The 14,743-nt window shown below is 50.3% G+C and overlaps 1 protein-coding gene across 1 annotated transcript in view; it reads left to right on the top strand.

The window, feature by feature from the left end:
• The window catches only part of ACSF2 (acyl-CoA synthetase family member 2), a 34,879-nt gene that overhangs the window by 10,464 nt on the left and 9,672 nt on the right, over positions 1–14,743 (top strand). Inside the window, exons 2-10 of the mRNA XM_078437294.2 lie at positions 11,177–11,372; positions 11,747–11,875; positions 12,136–12,189; positions 12,556–12,674; positions 12,816–12,981; positions 13,556–13,651; positions 13,790–13,947; positions 14,246–14,337; positions 14,620–14,696. Of these exons, the coding sequence (XP_078293420.1) occupies positions 11,177–11,372; positions 11,747–11,875; positions 12,136–12,189; positions 12,556–12,674; positions 12,816–12,981; positions 13,556–13,651; positions 13,790–13,947; positions 14,246–14,337; positions 14,620–14,696 (1,087 nt within the window). The remainder of the gene's footprint in view (positions 1–11,176; positions 11,373–11,746; positions 11,876–12,135; positions 12,190–12,555; positions 12,675–12,815; positions 12,982–13,555; positions 13,652–13,789; positions 13,948–14,245; positions 14,338–14,619; positions 14,697–14,743) is intronic.

Below are 14,743 nucleotides of genomic sequence, written 5' to 3'. Positions count from 1 at the left end.
TTCTTTTTCCATTTTTATGACTATGCCTCTAGCAGTGCAATTGCTGTATTAAAGGGTGGACATTTCCAGCTTTTCTGGAAATAGCCCTGGAGAGGCTTTGCTGCTGTGACCACCAGAAGAAACCCCGAGTCCCGTGTGCACACATTCTTGCAAATGCTTTGTATTGCCTAATGAACATTGAAATGTTTGCCCCTCCAGAAAGGGCCCAAGCATATCTCACTGTGGTCTGAATGGACATTTCCCTGATTAGCAGGGAGATTGGGCTCTTTTGAAATGTCTTCTGTGAATCTCTATTCATAATCTTTGCCCATTTCTTACGTTGGGTTCCTTGTCCTTATTGATGTGTGAGTTTGTTTTAAATACAAGCGAAATACGAATCCTTGGTCTCTTACGTGTAGAATGAAATTTGTAAACCCAGGCAGTTGCTTGTCTTTTAGCTTTGTTGATGATTTATGTTTTTCTTAGGGCCCGGGGACCAACCAGCCTGGGATCAAATGCCTGTGGCGGGGAAAGGGCAGAGGCCAGTCCATGACTTGGAACCAAAACAGTCTATTGCTTTCAATTTCGTTTCTAAAGCCTTCTTGCTGGTGGCTGGCATGGCACCTTGCCCAGGGGAGCAGTGGCCTGCCTCAGCATGGGGTGTATTCCTGCAGTTCCCGGGGGGCCCTCGCATCCAGCCACCCTCCCTGCCTGGTGGCTTCTGAAAGGATTAAGAGCTTTGTCCTAAGTAATTTCAACCCCCAGCAAGGGCAGGATCCACCTGCAAGCCTCTGGCCCCTGTCCCGAGCGCCTCCTCCCAGCAGGTAATGTGTAGCAAGAGTCAAAGGAGTTTCTAATCCAAGCAGACAGTACAGACCTGTTTTCTCAGGTGTCATGACGGTCCCTGCCTCCCTTGACTCCTTCCAGGCTCAGTTCTGCCCCTGTCAGGACTGTGGGATGCTTCGCGCCCATGGTGGCCTCCAGCCCTGACTTTAGCCGCCAGCCCTGGAATGTCCAGAATGCCACGGGACCTCCCCAAACCAGCCAGCCCCCTCTTTTCAGTCTAGGTCCTGCTGGAAGGCCAGGCCGGACTGGGCAGGGCCAGCACTGGGGCACAAGGCTTACCATCTTGGTGTAATGGGGGGACTGGCTATGCAGTTATGGGGCAAAGCCACTGTGGTTGGTGCTAGGAGAGGTGAGCCGGAACATGAGAACGGGACAATGAGATCAGAGGCAGTGAAGGTAAATCAGTTTCCACAAGTAAATCCCAGGAAAAGACCAGTGTGTGCTGGAGGTCTGGGAGGTAGGGGCCGAGTGGAGATATTTCTCAATGGGCTGGTGGCATTCCTAGGGCCCCATCAGCCTCAGGTTCGCTGCTCCAGACCCCATAGGGGCCCCCAGAGGAGGCTGTGGACAGGCTGCAGTTTAAAGAGCAATACACATAGAAAGGGATCCAAAGTTGCCACCCACCGGATTTGGAACCCTAAGAAAATCAACCTCTTTCTTCTTCATTAATAAAACAGAATAATCCTTGTTATAGATGGTGCAAGACTGATGTTCATGTAACACACATGCGGAAGCCCACTTTTAGCCATAAATTCACTTTGTATTGTATGGAGGCCTTGAAAGTCCTGGGTTTGAATCCCAGCCTGGTTACTCATTGGCAGTTCTTTGGGCTTCATTCCCATGTGAAAGTAGGTATGAATCTTGCCTCCGGGAGCAGTTAAGAAGATTATAAGAGATCCAACATAATGGAGTATTTAGAAGAGAACCAGCATGAGGGCACATCAGTAAATGTCTGTTCACATTATTCTGAAATGTGCTTTTTCACCTCAAATGTATTAGACATTTTCCATATCATTAAATATAGAGTGTCTTCATTTTTTTTTTAATGGCATAGGTTTCCATTATACAGATGCCCCATGATGTGCTGATCTAATCCCTTGCTTATAGAAATAAAGTATTTTTCTCAATTCTTTGCTAAGCAGCAATTAATCATACTTTCAGGCATTTGCTAGTTTGTTGTTGTTGTTGTTGTTGTTGTTGTTGTTGCTTGTTTTTTAGGATATATTCCTAAAAGTAGAATGGCTGGCCGAAGGGCATGCGTATTCAAATGTTAACAGATAGTACTAAATCAGAAGGGGTTCAGATTTGGGGGTCCCGAAGTTTATACAATTTTGAATATGTCTTTATAAAAACCAAATTGAATGCAAATTGACTATTAACATAACAAAAGAATTTGCTACGTAGGAATTGCTGGGGCCTTGAATATTCAGGTCCTTGTGAGATTTCTTATGCTGTTTGCCAGAAATGCTGACATATAAATGCTTCTTTTTTTCTTAAGTTTATTTATTTATTGGGGGGTGGGCGGGGTTAGGGGCAGAGGGAGAGGGAGACAGAATCCCAAGCAGGCTCCGAGCTGTCAGCACAGAGCCCATCATGGGGCTCGATCTCACCAACCATGGGATCATGACCTGAACCCAAATCAGGAGTCAGACATTTAACCAACCGAGCCACCCAAGCACGCCAACATATAAATGTTTCTTAATTTGCAATCAGCCTCCCTCTTGAGTTTCCAGGAAGTTCCGGCTCTGGGAGGTGGGGCGGGGGGTCCTGACGCATAAGCAGCATTATGGCTGCTGTCTTTACTGCCTTGTTAAAATCTTGTACCAATTTACACTTAGGCCCATTTCTTCACATCCTTGCCAACAGTCTGTGTCATCAGTCATTCTCGTTTTTATGTTGAGATTAATAGCCATGTTATTAATCTTCTCTAATTGGGGAGCTTTATTTTGGCAATATTGAGGGCAGTGTTGTAATCCATGGGCTCTCTGCTGAGTCCTTCTCCCTATCCTGGGATAAGCTCACATATTGGTTGCACAAAGCCGAGGATGCCACAGACTGGGTATCCAGGGGTACCCTGAACTCTCATTGAGCTGAAAATGCTTTCCAGTGTTGCCTGTGGGGACTCTTTGGCAAGAACACCTTGTGTGGAATTTTGAAATTAGACTTAGACTCCTCTAGAAAGACAGCAATCTTTGCTTTGGGCAGAGGATTACTGATTTGTTACATTTTCCCCTGTAACGACTTTTCATTTATTACAGAATCAGACAGACTGAATCACTTTCAAGATATGTACATATATACATACATATATACACACATACATATATACATACATACATACATGTATATATGATTTTTGGGATAACAGCTTTTGGGGCCCGGTGCTACCATAACCCAGATGAATGGCCGAAAAGACCGAATTTGAAATATGAGCTGCTAAAGTGTCGGGGAGTACGTCTCTCCCTCCATACATGCCCTGTCTGTCTTTGCACATACATACATGTGCCACACCACACCACACACACACACATCAACACACGCATGCACCACACCACACACACGCACAGACACACACACACACACCTCACAGTTCTTGCCACCACTTGAAAATAAGTTGCAGACGTTGTGACATCAGTATTTCCCACCTTTGCTGATCTCTTGAGAAACAAGTGCCTCACGGTTGTTTTGCCCTGACTTGGGCAACATAGCGGACATCTTTCCCTATGCCTACCCGCCACTTGTCGACTTCTTCCCCGAGTCTGTGGCCCATTGCGTTTCGTGGGTCGACACCGCTTGGTCTGTTTTTGCGGAAAGCGGTTTGCGATCAAATGATGAGGCCGTTCTCATCAACTTTTACTGCAGCATTTGGACAAGTCGCTTAACTTCTCCCTCGATTTCTCCATTTGTAAGACAGGGACAAAAGCACTTGGGACGATTTCCCCCGAGAAAACCCACATGACGGCCTTGCAGGGGAGAAGCTGAACGTTCTCTTCCTGCCTTCGGGTCACCCCCCTGCAGGAGATTCACCCACCTCCGCCCTTCCTCACGGACAGCGCCCACCTCTTCCGTGAATCAGGACCCTCACACTCCCGACTTGTCACTAAACGTCTCTACAGACGTCCCTGGATATTACATTGTAAAGCAGATAGCCATCCAGTGGTTCTGGCTTCCCCGCTGGAGCAGTATTCCACAGCCTTTGCATCCAGTAAGCAACATTCTGAACAGCAAGCAATATGTCACGAGCTGCTCTGTGCTCTTGAACCTGGAGAACATGCGGCCGTGTGTGTCACGGGCTGGTTGGCCCAGGAGCCCCAGTGTATCAAGAACTGCACAGAGGACACGACACCTAAACTGCTTTACCATCTACTGGGGTTCTCAGGGCGGAAGATCCTGCCGCGTTCAAAACAGAGATTCTCTCTTTGCTGGAGTAATTTCTAGAACAGAGATCATGTGTCAGCTTGACTTGCCCAGCATTTTCTATTAATGTATGGATGGGTTTTGCACGTGCTGCTTTTATTTTTATGACAAAATGGTAAATAGATGCCATAGTCTGTCACTAAATTTAGTTTATGAATCTCGAGGATAACAATACTACCAGCTTTAGCCCTAGGAGAGCTTTCTTTCAAACTTTGTATTGAAGTATACCACAGATTCAGAAAAGTACACATGTTTGAAGCACTCCCTTTAGCGAATTTTCTATGAACTCTACACACCCATATAACCAACACCCATTTGGCCGCTCTCCTGATTTCCAGCAGCTTAGATTAGCTTTGCCTGTTTTGTGCCTACACGTGGAATCCAGGGCACATGGGTGGTTCAGTCAGTTAAGCGACCAACCCTTGATTTCAGCTCAGGTCGCAATCTCACAGTTCGTGAGTTCAAGTTCCCAGTGGGGCTCCGTGCTGCCAGTGCAGAGCCTGCGTGGGATTCTTTCTCTCCCTCTCTCTCTGCCCCTCCCCCACTCATTCTCTCTCCCCGCCCGCAAAGTAAGTAAATATAAAATATATTTATATAATATAAAATATATAATATAAATATAATACAATATAAATATTATATATTAAATATATTTAATTTAATATTAAATATATAAATCTATATTAAATTTTATATATTTATATATAAATATAATATAAATATAAAGAATATAAAATATAAAATTTATATTTACAAAATATAAAAAAAGATAAATGGAATCAGACAGTATATACCTTTTTCTATCTGGCTTCTTTAACTTTCTTAAATGAGTTTCACCCACATTACTGGGTATAGTCATAGTTCATTTGCTGTCATTACTATATAACATCACAAATAAGAAATCACCATTTATGTATCTGTTCCACGGCTGGTGGGTATTTAGGTAGTTTTCATATTGGAGATAACGCAAACATCCTCAGACCTGTCGTTTGGTGAGCACCCGCATGAATTCTGCTGAATACGTATTTATGAGTGGAAGTGTCTACGTTGCTTTTTATTTTTAAAAATTTTTTTTAATGTTTATTTATTTTTGAGACAGAGAGAGACAGAGCATGAACAGGGGAGGGGCAGAGAGAGAGGGAGACACAGAATCTGAAGCAGGCTCCAGGCTCTGAGCCGTCAGCACAGAGCCCGACGCGGGGCTCGAACTCACAGACCGTGAGATCATGACCTGAGCTGAAGTCAGACGTTTAACCGACTGAGACACCCAGGCACCCCTCTACGTTGCTTTTTAAAGTATACAGTTCCACAGTTTTTAGTAGAGTCATGAATATGTGTACCCCAACCACAGTCAATTTTAGAACATTTCCCTCACCTCAAAGAGAAACCCCATTCCCTTCGCTATCAACTCTGGACCCTTCCTTCCCCTCAGCCCTAAGCAACCACTGAATCTACTTCCTGTCTCTGTAGATTTGCCTTTCCTCCTCCTCAACATGTCATATGTACGGACTTATACAATATGTGGCTTTCTGTGTCCGGCCTTTTTTGCTTACTATAATATTTTCACCGTTCACCCACGTTGTAGCGGATATCAATACGTTTCCTTTTTATGGCCAAATAATATTCCATTGGGTAGACCGTCCATGTTCCGTGTATCCATTCATCCCGTTGCTGGAACCAATGGGTTGTTTGCATCCTTGGCTATTGTGAATAGTGCTGCTGGGAGCATTTAGGTACAAGTGTTTGTTTGCGTCCCCGTTTTTAATTCTTCCGGGTAGATACTTAGGACTGGAATTGCTGGGTCATCTGCTAATTCTGTGTTTAACTTTTTGGAGAAGCACCCAGCTGGCTTGCACCTTGGCTGCACCATTTTGCATTCCCACCAGCTGTGCACAAGGCCTCCAGGGTCTCCACATGTGGCCATCACTTGTTATTTTGCGTTGTTTGATTCTCGCCTCCCTAGGGTGTGTCACTTTTCGTTCGCATTTCACATGCTTGTGGGCCAAATATCTTCTTTGGAAAAACGTCCATTCAAGTCCTTCACTCATTTTTTTTTTCCGTTGGGTTGTTAGGAGCATTATTTATAATTCACTCATTTGGTCATTCCGTTGAACACCTCTTACATTCCAGGCACTGTGAGGCACTTGGGGATAAAACAGTGAACACGTTCGTTGCCAACAATAAAAGGTCAAGAGAATAAAAGAAAAATCCTCATTTCCTGATTTCTCACCTGAATTCTCAAGTGCAACTCTCCAAGGACACCTTTAGGTGGGGCTTTGTCTCCGGTTTTTCACGGCTCCCACCTGCCTCATTTATGTGTTTTAGGACGCCCAACCCAAGTAGCTGAAGGCCTCACTAAATATTTACGGTAGTTTCTCCTTATCCATGGGGGATATGTTCCAAGACCCGCAGTGGACACCTAAAACCACAGCTAGCACCGAAATATATATACAACGTTTTTTTCCTATGGAGACATACCTATGGTAAGGTTTAATTTATAAGTTAGTCATGTATGAGATTAACAACAATAATAATAAAAGAACAATTATAACAATATACTGTAATAAAAATTACGTGGATGGTCTCTCTCAAAATATCTCCCTGTATTGTACTCACCATTCTTGTGATGATGAGACATGGTAAAATGATGTAAAAGGATGTAAATATGAGACACTACTACTGACCTTCTGACAATATGTCAGAAGGGGGATCCTCTGCTTAGCCATGGGTAACTGCTGATGGTGGGGAGACCATTCGACTTTAGTTCTTTGCGTTGGAAGCCACGGGAACTGCTGGCTCTCCTCCTCTGACTCATTAGCTTCCCACCCAAACGTTAAAAATATTAATAACAGAGGCGTCTGGGTGGCTCAGTTGGTTAAGCGTCTGACTTCGGCTCAGATCATGATCTCACTGTCTGTGGGTTCGAGCCCCGCATCGGGCTCTGTGCTGACAGCTTGGAGCCTGGAGCCTGCTGCGGATTCTGTGTCTCCCGCTCTCTCTGCCCCTCCCCCGCTCGCACTCTGTCTCTCTTGGGCTCTCAAAAATAAATAAAAATGTTTAAAATAATAATAATAATAACAAACAAAAGCCACAACTTCTCAAACCAAATCTCTATTGTCTTTTTCAGGTTTAGATGGTGTGTCTGCCACTCTGTTTAAGACCAGAAAAAGAGGAACACCTGGGTGGCTCAGTCGGTTGAGTGTCTGACTTTGGCTCAGATCATGATCTCACTGTCTGTGGGTTCTAGCCCTGCGTTGGGCTCTGTGCTGACAGCTCGGAGCCTGGAGCCTGCTTCGGATTCTGTGTCTCGCTCTTTCTTTGCCCCTCCCCTGCCCATGCTCTGTCTCTCTCTCTCAGAAATAAATAAACATTAAAAAAAAAAAAAAGAACAAAAAAAGAAAGGGGGGCCTGGGTGGCTCAGTCGGTTAAGCGTCCAACTTCGGCTCAGGTCTTGATTTCCTGGCTCTTGAGTTTGAGCCCTGCGTCAGGCTCTGTGCTGACGGCTCAGAGCCTGGAGCCTGCTTCAGATTCTGTCTCTCTCTCTCTCTCTCTCTCTGCCCTCCCCACTCATGCTCTGTCTCCTTCTCAAGAATAAATAAACATTAAAAAAAAAAGAAGAAGAAGAACAGAAAAAGACGGAGTGCCTGGGGGTTCATTTAGTTAAGTGTCCTACTCTTGATCTCAGCTCAGGTCTTGATCTCAGGTTTGTGAATTCAAGCCCTGGGTTGGACTCTGCTGGGGTGTGGAGCCTACTTAAAGAAGAAGCAATAAAAGAAAAAGAAGTGGCTGCCCCTTTTTGCCCAAGGCCCTTGGGGTGTGTTCGAGGAAGGAGGAGAGTAGAATCAATTGTTTGCGCTTGGAGTTTCGAAAGGTTGGGTGGTTCTTACCTTTATGAGCAAACTGCATTCATACGAGTTTCTAGAATTCTTAAGTCCTCTGGAGGAGCACCTGTTCCCACCTCTGTTCTGCCCTGCTCCCGTCCCAGGTTCCTGAGTTCAATGAGTAAACAGTGGTGGAAAAAAACAAAATGGAGATTAGACAGTCTGGGGGGACACATGCAAAGCCTAAAGAACAGAATTGCCCACCCACTCCTTCCTCCCTGATGTGTGTTCCAGGGGCGGTTTCGCTGACTTACCGGCTGTAGACTCAGCTGCTTGGGCTCTGTGCATTTCACTCTCTTTACCTATAGGATGGCAGTTCATGCTTCCCACCTGTACGTATTAGGATTTGCTTAGCATATGTCAGAGAAACCCACTCTCACTGTGGCTTTGAGGAGATGGGAGTTTCTTTTTCTGCGTCCTGTGTGACAGCCACCTTGTGGAGGCTCGGCGGCACAGTACGCCCCCCTGTCAAGGCTCCAGCCTCTTTGTCTCTGCCATTCCCTTCCTGTCGCAGATGGCACTCCAGCTGGTGGGAAAGGAAAAGAGAAGATGCCCCTTTCCTTTAAGGGAAGTTGTACCTAGTACCTCTCTTTAAATCCACACCTTCACCTTTGGGCCAGACCACCTGCAAGGGAAACTTGGGAATGTGGTTTCTATTCCACATGGCCATGGCCAACTAAACTCCCCGAGGGTGGTTTCTTAAGGACAAGGACCTATTGGGGGCCTTTGCACTTATCAGCACTGCTATGAAGATAAAGGATATAACATATGTGACAATTGAAATGGATTTTTCTGGTTTTTTTTTTTTTTTTTAATTTTTTAATGTTGATTTACTTTTGAGAGAGAGACAGAGTGCAAGTGAGGGAGGGGCAGAGAGAGAGGGAGACACAGAATCTGAAGCAGGCTCCAAGCTCTGAGCTGTCAGCACAGAGTCTGACGCAGGGCTTGAACACACAGACCGTGAGATCATGACCTGAGCTGAAGTCGGCCACTTAACCGGCTGAGCCACCCAGGAGCCCTAGTTTTGGGGGGAATTTTTTGCACATAAACCAACCTGTTGATCTGCCAACTAGAATTTCCAGGAGGCCACTCTCTGGTCTGAAATCTATGGTTGAATGAGTAGAAACCCGGGTTCCGAACCAAGGACAGTGGTCAACTTTGAGGATAAGAGGAAACCTGTTATGTTTTGTTGACAACAAAACCTTTAAAGTGCCTGAGATTTTCCCTTGGCTGCCTCCTGAACCTGATGCTGGGCTGTGGGAGGCTGCCTGCCAGGCCTTCAAGGGCACTGGTTATCCACTGAACCTGAAAACTGTAGGTATATTAGGATGTATCCGTTATAAGCAACAGAAACGCAACTCAGACTGGCTTAAGTTTATTTTGGTTTGTTTGCTGATTTATTAGAGTCCACGAATAAGTGAGATCGGGCAATGTTTGTCTTTCTGAGTGTGGCTTATTTCACTTAGCATGATGTCCTCCAGCTTCCTCCTTGTTGCAAATGGAATTTGGCATTCCCTACCCGCCCCCCCCTTCCGGAAACTGGCTTAAATTTAAAGAGGGAATTTATTGCCCTTTGACAGTGGAAAGTCCAGAGGAAGGCAGACATCACCTGTGGCCGGGCCTAGGGATTCAGAACCTCAAGATGAAGTTTGTTACTGTGCCTCCCTGTCTCTGTCTCTCTCTTCCTACTTAGTAACCCTGTGTTCGTTTTCTTCTTAAGCAAGTTCTCCACATGCTTGTTCTTGCAACTATCACTTTTGGCAAACCCAAAGGAAGAAGGCACACTTGTTTCCCAGTGGGCAAAAATGCATGCCCTCCGCCGCTTGCCTGTGACGTAGGGATTTGGGGCGTGTAATCCCTTTTGAGGGGTGTCATAGTGGGCACTGGGAGCCCGCTCAACAGTATTTTAGGTTGGTCAACCTAGGGATAGTAGGGTGTGGGGCCTCATAGGATTTTATAGCCCTGCTGTCTGGGCTGTTTTCTGCCCCCAGTACACCTGCAGGAACCACTTGGCCTACGTGGCTGGCCACAATCCTTTGATAAGATTAACTGGGTCATTTACATAGTATCCCCTTTCACTTGAGAATAACCACCGATCCAGGCCTCAGACTACTCCTAGGTGGGGAAGCTGAGGCCTAGAGAGGATAAATCCTGCGTCTTTTCCTGATGCCCCTGAGAACAAGGCTGCAGGTGGTTTGTAATGCTAGGAGGCAGGAGGCAGGAGAAAGAGGCAGGAAGAGAAGCTGGCATAGAGTGTTTTATTCAAGTCACAGCCAAGGCAACAAGGGCTTTACCCACCAGGACCTCTGAGAAGGTACAGATGCCTCCCAGCTCTGTCCAGCTGCAGAACGGGAGAGAACTGAAGTCCCTGAGCAGACAGGATCCCAAGGAACTGTCCCAGTAGCTGAAAGCAGAGATGCTCCGTGGAGGTGACATGGGACACCAAAGGTGACTGTGTCGGTTGCCCACCCAGCCAGCAGCGTACTCGGGAGGAGCCCTCAGACCCCCGATCCCAGCCTAGTGCTCCCTTGCTCCCCACAGAGCTGCAGCGGGTCCTCTCAGCTTCCCAGTCCGCCTGCCTCGTGACCCACCCTCGTGCAAGGTGGCAGCGACTTCCTCTCCCATTTATGGGGAAATCCAGTGTGGCTCCCCTCTATCCTGCATACCTTGTTCTTGCCCCAGACTCTCCCCTACAAGACCCAAGCAGTCAATCAACAAAAGGGACACGTGGTCCTTTTAGCCTAGCACCTGCAGCACCGAATTGGCCAACATCGGCCCTCAGGCCCCACACCACACCCTCTCTGATGGGAACAGGGTCTGAGACCTGTTACACTCCCACATTTAACCGACTGAACCACCCAGGCGCTCAGAGTTTTTTTGAGTACAGCTTTAGAGTTGCAGAATAACTGAGCCTTTCTGTCGGGTCGGGGATGGGGCAGGGGCGGGCACTTGTGCACGCTGTGAGCAGCCTACCTCCCGTCCGGGTGTGCCAGCCCCTGGTGCCAGAGCGGCCTGGCCTGGCACAGCGGAGCCCATCGCCTCTCTCCCCACAGCTCCGCAGGGGCAGATCGCACCGTCCCCCTGCCCGTCGGAGGCCTCAGCTACATCCAGGGCCTCACAAGACAGCGTCTTATCAACAAGACTGTGGGGCAGTGCCTGGAAGCCATAGCACAGAGGGTCCCCGACCGGGAGGCCTTGGTCGTCCCGCAGGAGAACATCAGGCTGACCTTTGCCCAGCTCAAGGAGGAGGTGGGTCCTGATCTTGAACCCTTGAAGTCAACAGGTGCTAGCCCCCCAGGCTGCACTGGCTGGGTGGAGCCCTCAGGGCAGCACCTGGCTATGGGGCAGGGTGAGGGGGCTGCCTGAGAACCCCAAGGGATGGCAGGAGAAGGGGACAGGGCTGAGGCAGAAGGGGCCCGAGGTCACCTGCATCACTCACTCCTGGGCTGCTTGTTCACGGTGCACATTCCCAGGCCCCATCCAGGCCCACTGAGGCCTGGGAATCTGCCTGTCCCTTGCTCCCAGGTGGTTCCGATGACAACCCCCGGGCCAAGGGCTGAGGTGGGAGTCAGGGCCCCTTCCGGCTCGCCCACGTCTCACCCCTTGTGCTCTATTTACACCAGGTGGACAAAGCTGCTTCTGGGCTCCTGAGTATCGGCCTCCGCAAGGGCGACCGGCTGGGCATGTGGGGACCCAACTCCTATGCGTGGGTGCTCATGCAGCTGGCCACCGCTCAGGCAGGCATCATTCTGGTGAGCGGGAACAACTGGGTATGTAGGGGGTGCAGAATTCACGGGGAGTCCCCCAGCTCCTTGGCCCCCAAACCGAACCGGTGCCTGACTGGTTTCAGACCGCGTAGTGCTTTCTTCCGAAGCCCCCCAAGGAGGCCTGGACGGGCAGGGCACTGCCTCTGACGGCATGGTGTTTCTGTGCCTCCCGAGAGTGGAGAGGCAGCGGGAGGGACAGGGTCTGGCTGAGACACTCACTGACATACCCTCACTGTCTCCACTAGGTGTCTGTGAACCCAGCTTACCAGGCTATGGAGTTGGAGTATGCCCTCAAGAAGGTAGAACCCGCTCCTGGGGGAGGGGGCTGGCCAGCCAGCCAACCAGGGGGATGATGGGGGGGGGGGGCGGGGGCGGTCAGAGAGGCCACGCACAGGTGTGCAACACCCAGAGTCTATCCGTCCTCAGGTCTGCAGCGGGGGGAGGAGAGGGTGGTCGGTCAGACCCAAGGCCGGCGTGTGTGTCCCGGGGTCAGCACAGGTGTGTTGGAGGCAATAGGCGTGTGAGCTGGCGTGTGTGTGGCACCTGCGTGTGTCGGGGTGGTGGCGTGTGTGTGTGAGAAGGAGTCACTGTTAGTGAGAACTAGCCCGGAGCCCCCGCCTGGAGCTCCCAGCTGACCAGGGGGGCGGGGGGCTCCCCCTCCACAGGTAGGCTGCAAAGCCGTCACATTCCCCAAGCAGTTCAAGACCCAGCAATACTACAACATCCTGAAGCAGATCTGCCCAGAGTTGGAGAAGGCCCAGCCGGGGGCCTTGAAGAGTCAGAGGTGGGGCTTTCCCACACTGGGAAGGGGGCGCGTGGTGTGGCCCCCTGGCCCCCTGATCCCCTCCCACCCCCCAGGGATGAGGCTGGTGTCTCCCTGGGCCTTCCCTCAGCCCCTGATTCTCACTACCCTCCCTCCCCGCAGGCTCCCAGACCTGACCACAGTCATCTCGGTGGACGACCCTCTGCCAGGGACCCTGCTCCTTGATGAGGTGGTGGCAGCTGGAAGCACAGAGCAGCATCTGGCCCGGCTGCGGTACACCCAGCAGTTCCTGTCCTGCCACGACCCCATCAACATCCAGTTCACCTCGGTAGGGCAGCGGTCTCCAGGCCCCAAGCCCCGGCTGGCCTGCTAACCCCTGCCCGCCCCTGTGACCCTTCCCCAAGAATGAGGAGATGACAGAAGAGGCCCAGGGCGCGGACACTCTTCTGGGGCCGGCCCTAGCTGTCCTCTCGGCCCCGGGAAAAAACATCGCCAACTGGCGTCCTTGTCACATGCCCCCCCCCCCACCCCGGCCCTCTCTTCCTCAGCACGGAGGCAGGTGCACTGGGCCACGTCAGGCCAGAGCTGACCGATGTGCCTCCTCATTTAGTAGATGAGGAAACTGAGGCCCAGAGAGGGAATCTGCCGCTGGGCCAGAGTTCTCTGAGCCACTTGATGAGTGGCATAAGAACAGAGACCTTATCTTCCACATTTCTGGATCATCACACCCGGCACCGTGCGGGCACATGGTATACCTTTGTGAACACACGTTCAATGAATGAATGGATCAGGGACACTGGTTCCGGTCTCCTGACTCCCGGTCCGGCGCTCTCCCATATGGTGGCCCAGGGTGGGAAGGACATGGGGAGCAGGAGCCAAGCGTCACCTGCTTGTCTTATCAGGGGACGACAGGCAGCCCCAAGGGGGCCACACTCTCCCACTACAACATTGTCAACAACTCCAACATGATAGGGGATCGGCTGAGGCTGCACCTAAAGGTGAGGGGGCTAGCCCAGGCCTTGCAGGGGGTGGGGTTGTTGGGCTCCCCCTGCTGGCTAGTGGGACTGGCTGGGGGTGGGGTTTGGGGGGGCACTTCTGGCTCCGGGGTAGAACCAGTTTTCTGCCTCCATTTCCAGACATCAGAGGAGTTACGGATCATCCTGCCCAGCCCCCTGTACCACTGCCTGGGTTCTGTGGGGGGCACGATGGTGAGCCTAATGTATGGTGCTACCCTCATCCTACCCTGTCCGACCTTTGATGGCAAGAAGGCGCTGGAGGCCATCAGCAAAGAGAGGTGGGCATCAGTGGGTAGCCCCCCAGGGGCCGATGAGACCCTCCGATTCCTCACTCCGGGCCTCTGATCCCTTTCTGAGATGTGTGCCCGCTTCAGCCCAGAGAAATGGAGACAGGGGTAGTGGGGGACTCCCAGGGGAGGACGAGTTCCTGCCTCCAAAGAGCTTCTCCTTCCTGTTTCCCACATATACAGCCTTGGCCCTTTCTGGCGGAGGGGGGGTTCAGGGTGGGGTGGGTAAGAAGAGGGAGCTCCCTTCTACTTCCAAGCCTGATTCTGAGACTCCCCCCACCTTATACAGAGGCACCATCCTGTACGGCACCCCCACAATGTTCGTGGACATTCTGAACCAGCCAGACTTCTCCAGTTACGACATCTCGTCCATGTGTGGAGGTGGGGTAGGGCCAAGGGTAGCCAAGCCAGGATTGACCTGATGAGCTAGATATGTGCCCAATCTCTTATTTAGGAGGCAACAAGACATTGCAGAAAAGCGGGTGGGAGGGAGGCAAATCCCCAGTGTCCTTGGACACCAGCCCAAGGCCAAGTGCCAGGTGTAGGAACAAGTCCAGGGTCAAGGGCAAGAGGGGAATGTTCTGCTCTAGAAGGAGCTGTAGGTGAGGGGGTCCACAGGGCCTGGAGAAGCAGGGAGCTGTGTCAGTCTTCTCTCTGATTCAGGTGTGATTGCTGGGTCCCCCGCACCCCCAGAGCTGATCCGAGCCATCATCGACAAGCTAAACATGAAGGAGCTGGTGGTGAGTGGCAGCTGGGCTGGGGCTGCGGGCAGGGGGCAGGCCAGGCC

Source organism: Panthera onca, chromosome E1 (assembly GCF_046562875.1).
Source record: "Panthera onca isolate mPanOnc1 chromosome E1, mPanOnc1 haplotype 2, whole genome shotgun sequence".
Taxonomy (NCBI): Eukaryota; Metazoa; Chordata; class Mammalia; order Carnivora; family Felidae; genus Panthera; species Panthera onca.
This window is presented reverse-complemented; position numbering and strand designations above follow the sequence as displayed.